The sequence below is a fragment of the Artibeus jamaicensis genome, unplaced genomic scaffold (assembly GCF_021234435.1).
Source record: "Artibeus jamaicensis isolate MK-2021 breed Jamaican fruit bat unplaced genomic scaffold, CSHL_Jam_final scaffold_1964, whole genome shotgun sequence".
Classification (NCBI taxonomy): domain Eukaryota; kingdom Metazoa; phylum Chordata; class Mammalia; order Chiroptera; family Phyllostomidae; genus Artibeus; species Artibeus jamaicensis.
In genome coordinates this window covers 10,392,945-10,406,494 of record NW_026522030.1, presented here as the reverse complement: position 1 = coordinate 10,406,494, position 13,550 = coordinate 10,392,945, and the positions used below count along the sequence as shown (strand labels likewise).

General features: G+C 51.5%; 1 protein-coding gene across 10 annotated transcripts in view; it reads right to left on the bottom strand.

Annotated features, from left to right (window-relative positions):
* Nucleotides 1–800: 800 nt before the first annotated feature.
* The window catches only part of PTPN3 (protein tyrosine phosphatase non-receptor type 3), a 103,130-nt gene continuing 90,380 nt past the window's right edge, over nucleotides 801–13,550 (bottom strand). For all 10 annotated transcript variants that reach the window (XM_053656173.1, XM_053656178.1, XM_053656171.1 and 7 more), the window contains 5 exons: nucleotides 11,610–11,756; nucleotides 5,487–5,615; nucleotides 4,445–4,590; nucleotides 3,802–3,937; nucleotides 801–2,171 (listed from right to left, as the gene is read on the bottom strand). In XM_053656173.1, coding sequence (XP_053512148.1) covers nucleotides 2,094–2,171; nucleotides 3,802–3,937; nucleotides 4,445–4,590; nucleotides 5,487–5,615; nucleotides 11,610–11,756 — 636 coding nt within the window. In that variant the 3' untranslated portion in view covers nucleotides 801–2,093. The remainder of the gene's footprint in view (nucleotides 2,172–3,801; nucleotides 3,938–4,444; nucleotides 4,591–5,486; nucleotides 5,616–11,609; nucleotides 11,757–13,550) is intronic.

Genomic DNA, 13,550 nt, shown 5'->3' with positions numbered 1-13,550 from the left:
ATGACTCGCTAAGTATTCTGATGGCATCTGAACTCACGTCAGCTTTCCCACCTTCCCTTCCCCTCTGCTGTTTCCTGGAGAGAACTTTTCTGAGTCCCGGTTGAGCAAAGGCGCTGGCATAATATTCCTCTGTGCTTCTGTTCCCTTCAGAAGAAAAACAATTTCCTCTCATGACAACCCATATGACTCTACTGTTTCATGGCTGTTTGGACCAATCACTGGCGCAGTTAACTTTTCCAAGTAATTTATCCGCAGCAGTGTCAGATTCCAGCTGATGCAAATTCACATCAAGGGCACCCTAGTTTGTCCTCATACTCAACTTCAAGGTCTCAGTTTTATTTCTCCTCCAGCACAGATGAGGGGACAGGCATGGTGCTCTTCAGTGACTAGGCCGAGAGCATGTTACTGGTGAGCGCACCCGGGAACCAAAGTTCCTGCCGCTCACCTCCACTCTCCTGCTTCCTCCTGCTGGGCGGGCAGAAAGGCCGCCAAGGATGGGGCTCAGGGGTTACCTGTCCCACGGTACAAGGGTGCAGCACCACAGAACACCTCTCTCCCACCCCTGCCATTTAGCAGTAAACTATTGGTGGGGAAAGATGGGCAGTGTGTGAGTAAAGGTACTAGGTCTGAGATCAAGGTCTTCATTCCCTTTGCAGCCAGGAAACTACTCAGTGGTCCATCAGAATGGACTCACTTCTGCGCACTGTAATACGGAGCATCCTTTTTTTACAATTCCTGTTAGGGAACTGCCCTGGCTTCCTCTTCTGGGTACATATAAAGCGCTATTTAAACATGCCACATTTAAAGGGATTTTTGTAATTTATTTTCCTTAAATAATAATAATTTGCTACAATCTTGTCACAAATTTTTAAAAAAATTTAACACAGTACTAACAAAGGCAGAATTCTTTAGGACAGTCAGAATCGTGGTGCATTTAGAATAAATTAACATCAAATTGCATTTATATTCAGATAGTCTGATCCTCTCCTTTGAAATGAAATGGAGACCATTGTAACCGAGGGTGAATACGCGCATTTGTTCTTTATATAAACGCCACTGTCATTTGAATCAAGTCAGGAATCCTGAGAAACATCGCTGACCCGCACCCACAGACAGCCCTCCAGAAGCTGGGTTTCCCACGGTTCAATGCCTAGAAGATCGTTCCTCAGAAGGGCCAAAGATTCTGAACAGTCAGATGATATCCCATCTCCCCTCAGGAAAACCGTAATGTTTCAAGTGTAAGAGCTCGAAGTAGCAGCAATCCATGTAGTAGATTCAGTAGTTGACGGTTCCAGTCTTGGGCACTGAGAGAGAGCACGGTGAGAGGCGGCCAGGTGAGCAGCACCTGCTTCTACAACTAACGCGCCGAAGCCAAGACGACAGCCGACGTCCTCATTCTCAGTCTCAACTCGAAACACACCTGAACCTGCGGCACTGACCCGGTTCAGGCACTGCCTGTGAACCTGAAGGGGGTCACTAATGCAGGCAGACAGTGGGCGTTTTGGACACGATTGGCAGGGGCAGGCGGGATAGAGGGAGGGCGGGAGAGGGGCTGCTCATCCTTCAGCCGGAAAGCCCACCCCCCTGCGTTTGGTACATTCATCAGGTTTCCTCGGCAGCGGGGCAGGTGACCGCTGACTGTTCCAGCTCGGTCTAGGAGCACATGGAAGGCTTGGCTCGTAGAGTCCTGTACACACATATATACAAAGCATCGACGCAACTCGAGATGGCCACACCGTCTTATTCTGGGAGGTCAACTGCGCCTCTGGCATCCCCTCTCAATTGCCCAAGGATGGTTTACAGGATCACGGTGACGTCTAGGGAGGGAGGCATTAGGACAGGCCCCGACTGGAATCCCCTTTTCTGTATTTCTCTCTGGAGGAGTATGGGCCTAAACGCTACCACTGCATGCGTATCTACACGGGCCCTATGTACACGATACCTTTTTAAAGAGATTTAAAGTGCCTGGGCTCAAATGTGCCCTGTCCTTCCCCACACCACAGTCTACAGATTCCTCTTGCTGCTTCCAGAGAGAAGGTCTGTCCGTAAGAGGATGCCCTTGGAAAGAGGAATGAACGTTTTCACAGTTGTCTTTAACTGGGATCCAGCACTTGGACTAAGCCTTCTTCATAAACACGAAGAATCGCTTCGCACACAAACTTGTACTGGCTCTGGGAAGAAAAGAAAGCAGCCCCATGAACGTTACGTCACACCACACGCCGAGTTACTGGAGAAGTGCCCTCCGAACTCCAACTCAGGGCCAGGCCGGCCCTGGCACTACACGCCACGGGGGCAGAGTGAAGAAGATGCACCCACAAACCCATTGTTGCTGTGAGGTGAGGGGTGGGAGCTGTCCCCAGAGAGGGACGGGCGGAGCGTCATGGAATCCCAGCAGAGGGAGGGACCGGCTGTCTGTGGGAGTCAGGGCAGGGGTGGCAGTTGTTGGGGGGTGGCCACTCCAGGGGAAGCTCTGAAGACGATGACCCTTCCTGAGAAGTGCGGTCAGGGCTCACAGTCCTTGTCCAGAACACTGGGGACTCTGGATTTTTGTCTTAAAGAAGAGCCACCGGGCCCTGGCTGGGTAGCTCAGTAGGTTAGAGCATTGCCCTGCTACGCCAAGGATGTGGAATAACGAATCTATGTTTCTCTCTTCCTTCCTCTCTCTCTCAACTCAATAATTTTTTTTTTAGAAGAAAAGCCACTGAAAGGCACTCTGCAGAATACGGTTCTTTATATCAACAAACCCCATTTCAGTGATGTGCACAGGCTGCAAGGAAGCATTTAGACTGAGCTTCACTAGCCTGGAAGATACACCAAAATGATGCACTTGAAAACTTTTAAGCCAGCAAGGAGGTCTTCCATATCTCAAAACAGGGTAGAAAATAGCCTCAATCACCTGACTTTCCCCCTTTTAACCAGACTTTCTGGGTACAAATGAATATAAAATTGGTAAGAGCTCAGAATTTTTAGAGAAATCGTATATACTGCCCACGAGCCTGTGAGGATACAACACAGAACTCCACTCTTTCCTCTGTTAATGCCTTCTAGGGGTTTTTCCGCAGAGGCCGCCCCTCCAGAAGGCCTTCCCTGACTTTCCAAAGCCGGCTTTTGATTGGCTCCCACTGAGTTCTTAGCTATCCCTGCTGAGATTTGTAATAGACTAATCCAGCTCTCCTACCATACATACGAGCTTGGGTCTCTGCGTGTGTGCAATGATCTGATGACCTGAATAAATAAGAAATGGTCCGTTTTTGCAGATGGGGCAACTGAGGCTGGGAGAGAGGTTAAGAGATTATTCAAAGGCCGCCCAGTAGGGAGCCTGGATCATGGTCCCCCACCACCTTTCTGGTAGATCTGGGGGAAAACCACAAGAGCTCCTCTTCAGGACACGTGCAGTGCCGGGGACCCAAGTGTGACAGGTGGGAGAAAGCACACAGGAAGGGTGGGTGGGGCCGTGCAAAACAGGCAGCGGGGTGAAACCCTCGGGTGACCTTACTTTACCTCTCATGGACAAATGATGGGCCAGTGGTCGGCAATGCAGAATGCGACCTGGGCTGCTTCCCGGCCGAGTGGCTGGCAGGAAGCAAATCGTGGAGGCAGCTAAAGGCTGCCAGACGCAGTGGGCTGGGGAGTAGTTCAGCCTGTCCAGCTCTGACTGTGGGCAAGTGACTCAGTCCCCTCAAGCCTTGGTCACCTGACCTGGAAAGCCCTTGGCACAAGCCTGGCCCAGGGCAAGCTGGGGGGGTGGTCGGGGGGAGCGTTAGCCACTGCAATTATTTTTATTATTGGATTTCCACTCACTGATGTCTGCACCATCATGGCGCGCTGGTCTCGCATTTTCCGGACAATATCCAGCGGGTAAACAGGCAGGTTCCTCTCAATCAGGCACATGGCTGTTTCCATGGTGACCAAGACACCAGTTCGACCTATTCCAGCGCTGGGGGCAGGGAAGGCGGGGAGAGGAGCAGAGACTTGGGATTTGGTCAGTCAGCATTTCTGCACAGCCCAGCTTGACTCCTCCCCAGTTCCCACTTTTACTCAGACTTCCTCCCCTGACCTTCAGGAGTACAAAATGCACACGGAGGGCAGAAAAATGCTCTCCTCTGATAGCCTGAGGCTGGGGGCTTAAAAGTCTAAGGAAAGAAACCCACCTTTAAGTACAAACTCCACCCCCTGTTTTATTTACATCACTTGTGAAGGCCAGTTGCCTCGGGGCAGGTGGGGGGTGACAGAAGGACTTTCTTCCCCAACTCTGCACTGAACTCGGGAAGTTCATGCTTTCATAAAGCCCCGAATCTTTTGTCACAGCAAAGAATAGAAGCCTTGTAAAAGCACTGTCCAGTCTTGTGGGATTCAGGCGGACTTGACGTCTGCCATCTTTCTCCAGGCCTCTCCCAAGGAGTGGCAACGGAAATACCACCCCCCAAACCAACAAGCCGGGTACCTGCAGTGCACGAGGACGGGCTCGGCGTCCACCCTCAGGGACCTCACGTAGCTTACGAATTCCAGAAAGTCCGAGGAGTCATCGGGCACGCCATGGTCAGGCCACGCGACGTACTGGAGGTGTGTTACAGTGTGCTCTTCTCCGGTCTGTGGGACAGGCGGCGGGGCTCAGGCAACCCAGAGGGTAGGCGGGAAAACCCAGCCCCGCTGCAGCCAGGAGCTCCTGCGGCCTGACCCGCTTCCGCCCACTGTGCACAGCCCCGCAGGGGCCCTGGCCAACTCCCACCCACGCTCCTCACCTCCTCCCCCACACCCACTCCCTCTCAGCCCAGGCCGCCCCCCCACCATGGGCTGCTTCTCCACTTCCGCCCACAGGGAGATCCTTCCTTTTGCTCCTACTGCCTTTGCCATTAGGGCCACAATCAGTAGCTCTTTTTCCTTTCTTCCTTTGTTTTTTTTTTTTTGTAATGGGCAAAATTTATATAACACGAAGTTTACCAGTATTGAGTGTACACCTCAGTGGTTTTAAGCACATTCACAGTGTTGTACATCAACCACCACTATTTACCCCTTAAACATTAATCCTTCATTCCCTCCTCTCCAAGGCCCGGGCAACCACCATTCTCCTTTTTGTCTCCATGACCTTCACTGCTCCAGGTGCTTCATGTAAGTGGAATTATACAGTATTTGTCCTTTAGTGTCTGGCTTCTTTCACTTAGCATAATGTCCTCAAGGTTCACCCATGTTGTAGGAAGCGTCGGAATCTCCTTCCCTTTTAAGGCTGAATAACATTCCGTCGTGTGACTGCACCCCATTTAGTTTATCCGTTCACCCCTCCATGGACACGGGCCAGTCCCACCTGTTGGCTACTGTGAACGGTGATGCTGGGAACACGAGCTCTGCTTTTACTGAGATGCTCACCAGCTGAGAATGTGGAGCAGACTGGGAAGGGCAGCTCTACGGGGACCACTGAGGACGCTGACTGAGCACTGGCCTCTAAACAGCGCCCTCCCCAGGCCACTCGCTGCCAGGGGGCTGCTCACCTTGGTGTTGGTGACCAGAATTTCTCGGAACACATAGGCAATGGTGCAGTCCTCCGACTGGCAGCGGATGTGAAAGTTGCCATGCTCCGAGACGTCGGGGGGATCGGGCCAGTACTGGTGACATTTGGTCTGCAAGGGAACCACTGGGTATGAGTGACTCCCACTGTGGGGGCGGTGCACAGGAGCAGGCGACTGGACAGATGGGCCGGGCATCTGACCAGGACCTTCGCACTCACACCGGGTTCTCCTGCTTCGAGAAAAGGAACTCATGTGGGGCTGACTTGCTCTGTGGCGGTTCCAAGGGGACAGAGGAACGCACCTTCCTCTTACGGAGAATGGGCTGGGGCTTGGCCGGCCAGGAGCCGGGCCACAGCTCACAATCCAGACTGGGGCTGGAAGCTAGAGGATGAGTACGGAGACTTACCTTCTTCATCACCAGGGCCTGGACTGAGGAGCGACCTGTCCTCCCCCACTGCCTCCACCCCCAGTCAAGCCCACTCCAGTCTCTCAGGCCCCCTTCTCATCTCAACACCCTCTTTCTGCCTCACTCCCCCCCCCCCCGCCGAGAGGTACAGGCCTCAAGGCACCACGGTAAAGAGCACACATTTGGGAGTCAGACAGGACTCTGCCGAAGTTAGCCGTATGACTTCAAACCTGCTACTTAACTGCTCTGATTTTCATATCCTTCTCCCAAAAGACGGGGACAGTGCCTGCTTCTCAGACAGTGACAGGCTGGAGACAGCAGTGTGCAGTGCCTGGCTCACTGTGGGGGAAGGATTGAGTCACCGGTGCCCATTATTACCGCTGGTACTCCAGGCCCCACGTCAGCCTGAGTAGGGATGACGAGGGATCCCATACAAATCCAAACGAAAGAAATTCCTAAACCGAGAGGACCATCCCTTTGCATTTGAGCAGCAGCTCCTAGGCCTGCAAAATGCTTTCATATAGGGCTCATGAAGCTGATACTTCCAGACAACAGATGAGGAAACCCCAGGCTCAGCAGAGTTAAGGGTCTCGGGCTGCTGTGGCTAACCTGCAGGCTGGCAGACCCCACTGCCTCCCCACCGGCAAACTTTCCCATAGATAGCATACTCCTGCTTCTGGATGCGAAGCAAAATTCAGGGCAACCTGTCCATCTCATCATAGTTCTGCCTGTCAAAAATTTTGACTCACTCAAAAAAAATTTTTTCTCTAAGCCTACAGTTGCATCAAATGTAAAAACTACATTTGTTTACAGCTGGAAGAGGATATGTAAACATGGAAACAGCTTTTCTACTCTTATTTTCAAATGTCACAGTTTGAACTTAATAATGTGAAATCAAAGCATGCTGCTGGAAAGTCAGAGTTAGAATTTACTTGTAAACCTTAAGCCTGGGCATTTGGTCAGTAGCCATTTCCTGACTTCGCTTAGACACAAAGGGGCTACTGTCCGCAGGACCCAAGGCAGAGCCGATGCCCGCCACCTACCTATGCCCCCTCTTCTGCGAGGGGGCTGCAGGGCTCCTGCCCACAGGACGACTAGTGGGAAGCTGTCTTCTGAACTGATCAGCCCATGCGCGGCAGAGTCACAAATGCCTCTGTTTCTAGAGACCCGCAGGGCATCTGACCGGAACTGGCCTCTCCCTCTACCACCTGTGTCAGGTTTGGATCTTAGGTCTCCTTGGACCTGAAAGCACTGGGGGAAGAGGACGAAGTCTGTGGAAGTCCTGGGTTTCAGCCCTGTGGGTACGACCCAGTAACCGCCCGTGTGATTATGACCAGGCTACTTCACGTCTCTGAGCTGCAGGTGCCACGTCAACGCGGTTGCTGAGGGGAGGGATGATGACGCTCAAGCCTGATGCTTTTGAACAGTCACATGAGCACAAAGCAGTGCTTTCTATGGACATTTAAAAAATATTACTCACGCATTTTTAGAGAGAGGAGAAAGCAGAGAGGGAGAGAAAGATTGATGTGCAAAAAAACACCGGCTACCTCTCAAACGCCCCCAACCAGGGACCTGGCCCACAAGCCAGGCATATGCCCTGACTGGGAATTGAACCAGAGACCTTTCAGTTCCCAGGCCGGTGCTCAACCCACTGAGCCACAACAGCCAGGGCTCAAAACAACCCTATTATTGGCTCTATTTTGCATATAAGTAAACGGAAGCTCCCAGAGGGCACAAACTGGTGTCAGATGACACATGTGTTGGGGCAGATACGGATGTAAACACTCATTCCACGCCTCCCCCTGCAAGAAGAACCCTTGATGGAAGGTGAGGAAATGACTTTTGCGGTTGGAAAGCTATACCTCTATTGTTCTACTTCCTTTATGAGGAAATCATGAACCTGAAGGGAGAACACAATAAAAAACATTTGGGGTAGAAAAGAAAAAGGGAGAACTCGAAGTAGTGGGAGCATCTCCGAGACCACAGGGTGCAGCCAGGCCGTGGAAGAGCCCTCTCACGGGCAGACGTGATGGGGGACTCCGACCAGCCACACAGCTGCGGGGGACCCCCACTCTGCTAAATGCATAACATGGGGAAAACAATGGGACTTGCTGAAGATGTCATCTGGCCTGTAGTGACCGACTCCTGACACCAGGAAGGACCAACTGCTGGATGCCAGTGAGGACCCGATGAGGGGCCTCAGGGAGAAGGGCTCGGATCACCTGAGAGCTGGTAACAGGAGAGGCAGGAAACACACAGCCCGGATTTTACAGGGACGGGTCTCTAACAATCGGTAAGCAAAAGGGGTGAGGTCCCAGGGCCGGAAGCGGGCAAGGGAATGCTGTGACCCATGGGAGAACCAGCCAGAATGGGCTCAGTCAGAGAGAAAGGGCTGGGAAACAAAGACACCGTGGTTCACGGGGAGACCAGGGGAGCTCAGGTTCAGAGTGGCCGCCAGCAGAAGAGAGGAGGAGCGGGATGTAATCGGCACAGAGCAGGCAGGGCAGGACCTTGGGAGGAAGTGAGGCGCCCTGGGTGGAATAAAGGGCCTTTTCTGCTGGGCTGGAATGAGCAGAACCAGGGAGAGGTGGGGGGAGTGCGGCCGGGGGCAGATCCTCTGTCACTAAGCATGCCTGCCTGAGGTTTCTTTTCCTCTGTGGGGAAGAATGACCTTACAGCCGGGAAGGGGAAGCTGACCTGAAAGGGGGAAGAGAAGGCCACCACAGGCCCGGAGATGGCAGCCAGCACCCTGCGCGGGCTGAGGTGTTGTCTCTGAGGAACTGCATCATGAAATGGAAAACCTCGTGACAGAGGAGAGCGGAACCTTTGTGGAGGGTTCCCGAGGACACCTGGAGCATCGAGGCATCCAGAAGTCACGTAGTAGGTAGGCAAGCGCAGCAGTTTTCCAGTGGGGAGACCGGAAGAACTGGGAAAGGACACGGCAGTAAACTTGATGTCCGTCATCCATGAAATACCAGAGTGGCCCCGGATCAGGGCCTGCGAAGTACAGGATGCCTGGTGGTGCGCTGGGGGGGACCGGGGCCGCGTACGGCAGCACAGAACCGAATGGTGGGACGTGGACAGTCTCAGCTCGGGCCCAGGATGGCTTTAGTGTTACCGCCATAAAACTTGAACTCTCTTTTTAAGAGGAAGGGAGGGAGAGATGCGGTGCGTGAGGGAGCCAACAAGCCACATCAGCTTCGGAGCCTGGGAGGCCAGAGGATCCATTTAGAACTTGACAGCACTATGACGTGGTCTTTGTATTTGTACACATACCTTCTATTTATGGCAAGTGATACTGATGCATCTTTTCAGGGAAGGGGAATATAGTCAATACTATTGCGGTAAGTTTACACGGTGACAGATGATTACTAGAATTAGTGGGGTTATCATGTTGTAAAGGTTGAAAAATGTCAAATTACTATATTGTATACCTGAAACTAATAATAGCCAATATAAGATCATATACCAACTATACTTAAATAAAAAAGTTAAAAAATGATGTATCATCCAAAGGAAAGTTATTAAAGCAAAAAAAAAAAGTGAGTCAATTTAAAGAAAAATACCACAGTAACATACATACAGTCTAGTCCCGGCAATAACTGTTAAGGTGGCACTTGACCCACTAGTGGTGGAAACGGTCTGTGATATTCACGGCATGCTGAGCGCTCTCCCTGAAGGCTGCCTGCACCAACTCCTTCAGTGTCCCCACCATTCCAGCCCTGTGTGGCATCGTCATTCCATTTCACAGGGAGGTGTGCAGCCGTCCTAACTCTCACGGGGAGGAGGCCGTGGAGCTGGGGTTTGAATTCGGGATGCACGGCCCTGAGTCTGCCTTCTCACCCACCACACCACAGAACGGGACAGCCACAAGTGCTCCAGAGAGACAAAAAAATGTCCCTGGAACTCCATGTCCTATTCAAAACAAGATTAGAAACATCACATAAAACAAAACATGAGCGAAAATTAAAAGCAGACAAGAACGAAACTTCTAGACCAGGAGCTCAGGTGATGCCACAGACCCGCCGCCTTGCGGTCTCCGACGGCCCCCTAACTGGAGGAATGGCTCCCTGAACAGTGCCGTCGATACCTCTGACTCCCTGGACCTTCACAGTTTTTAACAGCAATGTATGGGAAGAGAAGAGGCTCTGATCAAAACCGTCACAAGAAGCTAACAGTGATCGCCCACACGGAGAATGACAGGAGAGCTGCAAAGGGCACTCTGAACACCGGGTCGGATGGCTGGTCCTACCGGTGATGATGATAATGACAATGCAGATGACACACGCCACCAGTACTTTTGCAGGGCATCTGCCACCTGCAGTTCTTTCCTTGTACATTGTCTCAGTCTTCACAGCCCTCCCAAGGTGGCACTCTCGTCATCTCCATCGTCCACACAGGGGGCAGGTGGTTGGAGAGGTTAAGACGCCTGCTCAAGAGGAACCATGCTCTGGACACAGGTCACTGGTCCTGAGCCCCACCAGAGGGCGGTGAGGGGTTTCAAGGATCGAGGGCATGTGCACCAAACGGGGAAACTGGCTTCACGGCAACTGAGACAAAGCCCAGAAAACATCCACTAGGCTAATGGAAGCTGCACCTGAATCCTCTCACAAGGCTAAGCTTACTTTCAGACACCTGAAAGAACGCTGCACAGAAGGAGGGAGGCCTCGTTCTATTTCTCCCAGGTGAGAAAAGCTGGTGGGGTGAGCGTTCAAAGTAATGGGGATTTCATTCATTGTGAGGAGCAATTTTAAAATATCAGGGCTGAACACCCACTGGAGTGCTTAGCAAAGGGGGGGAGCACTCTTCCTGGACCACCACATGCAAAGGCCCTTTGGAATCTGTGGGGCTCCACCCACTAGTTAAAGGAGTTCTTATCCTGCCCTTTCAGGTGAGAGGGAAGACTGGTCCCCTCGAACACACTCTCCGTCCTGGTCCTGTGCACTGACTTTCAGCGGGGATCGATCTGGCATTCTGAGCTGGAAACCGACCGAGAGAAGGCCTGGGAGGAGATGGCACAAGGATCATCAAAGCAGGTGGCTCGACGTTAATTTACATTGGATTTTGGAATGTGTTTCTGAGTACGTGTTTCATAATGACGCTACCCGGATGCAGGCACAAGGTGGAGCATTCATGACACAGGGATTGCTGCGTGCTGATTTCTGGTATAATCAGTGATCTGCTCCCGTGGAAAAGGCACGCCCTGCCGAGTACAGCATGGTGTCCGTCACTCTCCTGACTAACCAAGCCCCTCTGACCCATTTTTGCAGTGGGTTTTGCTGCAACACAAGCAGAGGTTGATAGAGGCTGTCATTTCTCCTACATTTTACCACCACTGTGAACCTGGAACCCACACTGCTCTTTGCAGGACCAGCACTTGCCCCAGTGGGTGAGGCCACAAGGCGTGCGGGGGTTCTGGGCAGGTGAGGCAAGGGAAACTGCTAACAATGGTGTGGAACCGAGAGTGGGAGGGGCTGTCCAGTCATTCTTTTGCTTGGGGAAGGCCAGGGTGTGGGCAGCAGGAGTGCTGAGCTTTTTCCATCATCAGGTAAGTCCATCAGGAGCGCCTTACAGAAACTGGTGGGCCCTGGAGGGGCCAGGCTGGGTGACGTTCAAGACCCTCTGTCAGCTCCAAGAGTCACGTCCCACAGAACACGGTGTGACACGCACACATTTGAATTGGAAATCAAGCCACTTACCCGCCCTCGCTCTGTGAGAGTCGTCAACATGACGATGAGTGATAACTTCTGATCCCAGACGACTTGCCAAAACTGTGCGCAGGTGTGTGGCAGGGGTCCCTGAGCGGCAATGTACTTGTTCACAAGGTTAGCGGCAGGGACTTCCATCTGGCAAGAGATCGTTAAGGCATCAGGACCTGCCAGACTCAGGGAGGACAGGGAGCTGGATCTTAAACTCTTCCAGTTGGTAACTGCCATCGCTCCAGAATAATGCCTCTATCCGTTTACGGCCAGTAAGAAAAGCTTTGAACAAGCTGTTTTTAAAAACCCTTGAAAGATATTTGACAAGAGTGCTAGCATGGCATATTTAAGATAAAACCGTGATACCCAGTAGGTAATAACTAGAAATTGTACCTAGAAGGTACTGGAAGAGTTTAAATAACCTTCCCTGGCCTACCTAAAACAGAAGCGATACTGGGCATCTGCATTTTCAGACAGAGAGCTGCCAGACGGGAGTGGGGGCGGGGACTGGGTGAGAAGGTGAAGGGACTGAGAAATGCAGGCTGATGTCACAGAACGGTCACGAGGACGTAAAGCACAGCACAGGGGTACAGTCGATAATACCGCGGTAACTATGCTCGGTGCCCAGTGGGGACTGGCAATTCCCAGGGGAACTTTGTAAAGTCTACGCTGTCTAACTGCTATGCTGCACACCTCAAACTAATACTGAATGTAAAAATCAATGGAACTAAAGCCCTAGAAGAATCCTAAACTATACAGGCTCATACCACCAAGCACTGTTGCACTTGGTTCTCTGCGTGGCCACCAATGCTTGTCACCAAGGTGATCAGTCCTACCCGCCCCGCTCCCCACTGCCCTGGATTTACAAATAAAGTGTATGTATGTCAGATATACAACATGATGGTTTGATATACATTTGCATTGTGAAATCATGACCACAGTCCAGTCAGCCAACACATCCATCACCTCATAGCTACCACCTGAGTGGATGAACGTTAGATGTGAACGTGTTTCAGCCATCCCTGGTGTCTTTCTCCCATCCTGCTCCGCTTTCTCGTTCCACGAGGGAGCACTCGGAACCTGCCCAGTGGAAGTCACGCGTTCTCAGGCACACCTAACTCCCGGTTTGGCGTGCTTGCTCAGCCACGGTGTCGGGGCTCACCACCCCCTCCCCCGTCACTCGAAGAGATCGCCCCAAGTGGTCTCACTGCCCCCACCACTTCTTTCTTTTGAATTTTTTCATTGAATTTATTGGGGTGACACAGGTTCATAAAGTTATACAGGTTTCAGGGGCACAGTTCTGTAACACATCATCTGTATGCTGTGGGTTTACTGCCTGGAGTCAAGTGTCCCCACCACTTCAGATGCTCTGCCTTTGGGACCCCAGGACTGGCAGTGAGGCTCGGTGAGTCAGCGAACCCCACAGATGTTGTGCAATAAGTGGTATCACTGACCAGACGCATTTTATTAGGGAAGCGCTTGCTATTTTTCTGCAAGTTGAGAACTTGAGAAATCATCTGTGAACAACACATTTAGCTCACAAGTTGGTGAACTATGACCTAAGAGCCAAATCTGACCACTGCGTTGTGAGCTAAGAGTGGTATTTTACATTTTTACCTAGTTTCAGTTTAAATGGTTGTGTAAATACCTGAGTAACGTCCTCACTTTTGCATCTTGACTTGCAAAGACCACCATATTTACTGTCTAGCTCCTGACAGAAAATGTGCCAGTCTCCAGTTTAGAGGAAAAAAACTGAGGTTCAGAGAGGTCCACTAAGTTGTCCCGGATTGTATTTTCACAGTGAAACGAATGCTCTTCCCACAACATGGGAAATGTTTCACCTTTTCTTTTTGGGTTCTATGCACAGAGGTGGTTTTATTTTTCTTATTTTAGATGTGGTATACGGTAACAATGCAGGGGAAACACAGAGAGTTACAAACA